The sequence below is a fragment of the Primulina tabacum genome, chromosome 12 (assembly GCF_025594145.1).
Source record: "Primulina tabacum isolate GXHZ01 chromosome 12, ASM2559414v2, whole genome shotgun sequence".
Taxonomy (NCBI): Eukaryota; Viridiplantae; Streptophyta; class Magnoliopsida; order Lamiales; family Gesneriaceae; genus Primulina; species Primulina tabacum.
The window spans coordinates 33,140,037-33,141,440 of NC_134561.1; the positions used below are offsets into that span (position 1 = coordinate 33,140,037).

A 1,404-nucleotide genomic window follows, 5' to 3' on the forward strand; every position below is an offset into this window, starting at 1 on the left:
AAAAATAGTAACGAGACAAGTCAGAAGTTCCTCGAATCCGAACTTATTATTACTATTATTAATAATAGTAATATAAATATTATCAATTATCGAGACGGACAGACCGACAAAAATAACATCTTTATGTTCGTCTGAACTATTTCGGGGATAAAAAAAAAATCATTGAACCCCAAAATTTATACCCACCTCATTTTGGGTTTCGCCATTAGCGTCACACCGCTCGAAAAATTGACATCCCTAATTTTGACAAGATAATATTATCCATATTTTGGTTTTCTTCTTTTATCAACTACTATTAATTTTTGTCATTAAGAAAAGCAAGCAAATGAAGTTTAACGAGCTATAGTTTCTTTGCAATTTCCTTTGACAATGATCAAAGAAGAAAAAGCTTCATCCATACATTGATCTTTCCTGTCCCTCTCCATCACCAAATCTTTAGTCCTTTTCTGCATACTGACCAGCACATTATGCCACGAATTTACTCTCGATTTACGACTCGGCAACCCCACATTCATCTCCACCAAATCCTCGGTTTTCACGCACAAAACCTCGTCGGGCTCGGCGCCGTCGAGCAGCCAAATCAAGCAAGAACAGAACCCTTTCGCTATCTCGGAATCACTGTCCACCCTGTACCTCATTAGCCCAGTTTGGTCCATCTTCACCTCCAGCCACACCTGCGCCGTGCATCCCGTCACCCGATTTTCTTGGATTCTTGAAGATTCATCGAGCGGGAGGAGGAGGGTGGCGTATTGCAGCAGTCTCTTGACTCTGTCCAAGGGTTCGGGCAATGATCTGAACTCGAAATCCAAAATCCGCACCTTTTCGAACACGCTCGAGGTTTGCAAGCCGGTACGTCCGCCTTTCGTCAAACAAGAGGCCGAAAGAACTCGTGTGTTTCGTTTCCTTGACAGGATGTGGAAGTTACAACGGGAAATTCTGGTTCGAACAACTTGAAGGGGAATCCGTGGATTTACGCAGAAGAAACCTTGCATTGTTGACCCCATCTTTGGCAGCAACAAAAACCCACCAAAAAATAAGAGGAAACTATCACACAAGGAGGAGTATAAACACGGCAGACAACAAAACTCAAAAGTGCAGCAGCCCCCGGTGTGTGCGTGAAATGTGTGTAACTGCAGATTAATATACGTATATCTCTCTCTGTGTGATTCGTGGTCTTGTTGTGTGTATACTTCGAGTTGCTCGAGTGCGACAGATGTCTGATTTTCGAATGGATGAAGGGCCTAGAGATCCTTGGACTGCGGGCCTTTTGTCCATGAGCAAACCTCGAGAGAAAGAAAAAGGTTTATTTATAATAAGGACGAATTCTTGCCACGGGACAATCAAATCAACCAACCGTAGTTAACTAGGTCTCTTGTGAGACAGTCTCACAAATCTTTATTTGTG

At 42.6% G+C, this 1,404-nt stretch overlaps 1 protein-coding gene across 1 annotated transcript; it reads right to left on the bottom strand.

Moving 5' to 3' along the window:
* Positions 1-332: 332 nt before the first annotated feature.
* Positions 333-1,004, bottom strand: LOC142520361 (sufE-like protein 2, chloroplastic). The gene has a single exon (XM_075623356.1). It carries the CDS (start codon positions 1,002-1,004, stop codon positions 333-335), a length of 672 nt encoding a protein of 223 aa, XP_075479471.1.
* Between the last annotated feature and the right edge of the window lie 400 nt (positions 1,005-1,404).

What these genes read in the sequence shown, in the direction of transcription:
- LOC142520361 (XM_075623356.1), bottom strand. Translation starts at nt 1,004, where the DNA reads ATGGGGTCAACAATGCAAGGTTTCTTCTGCGTAAATCCACGGATTCCC.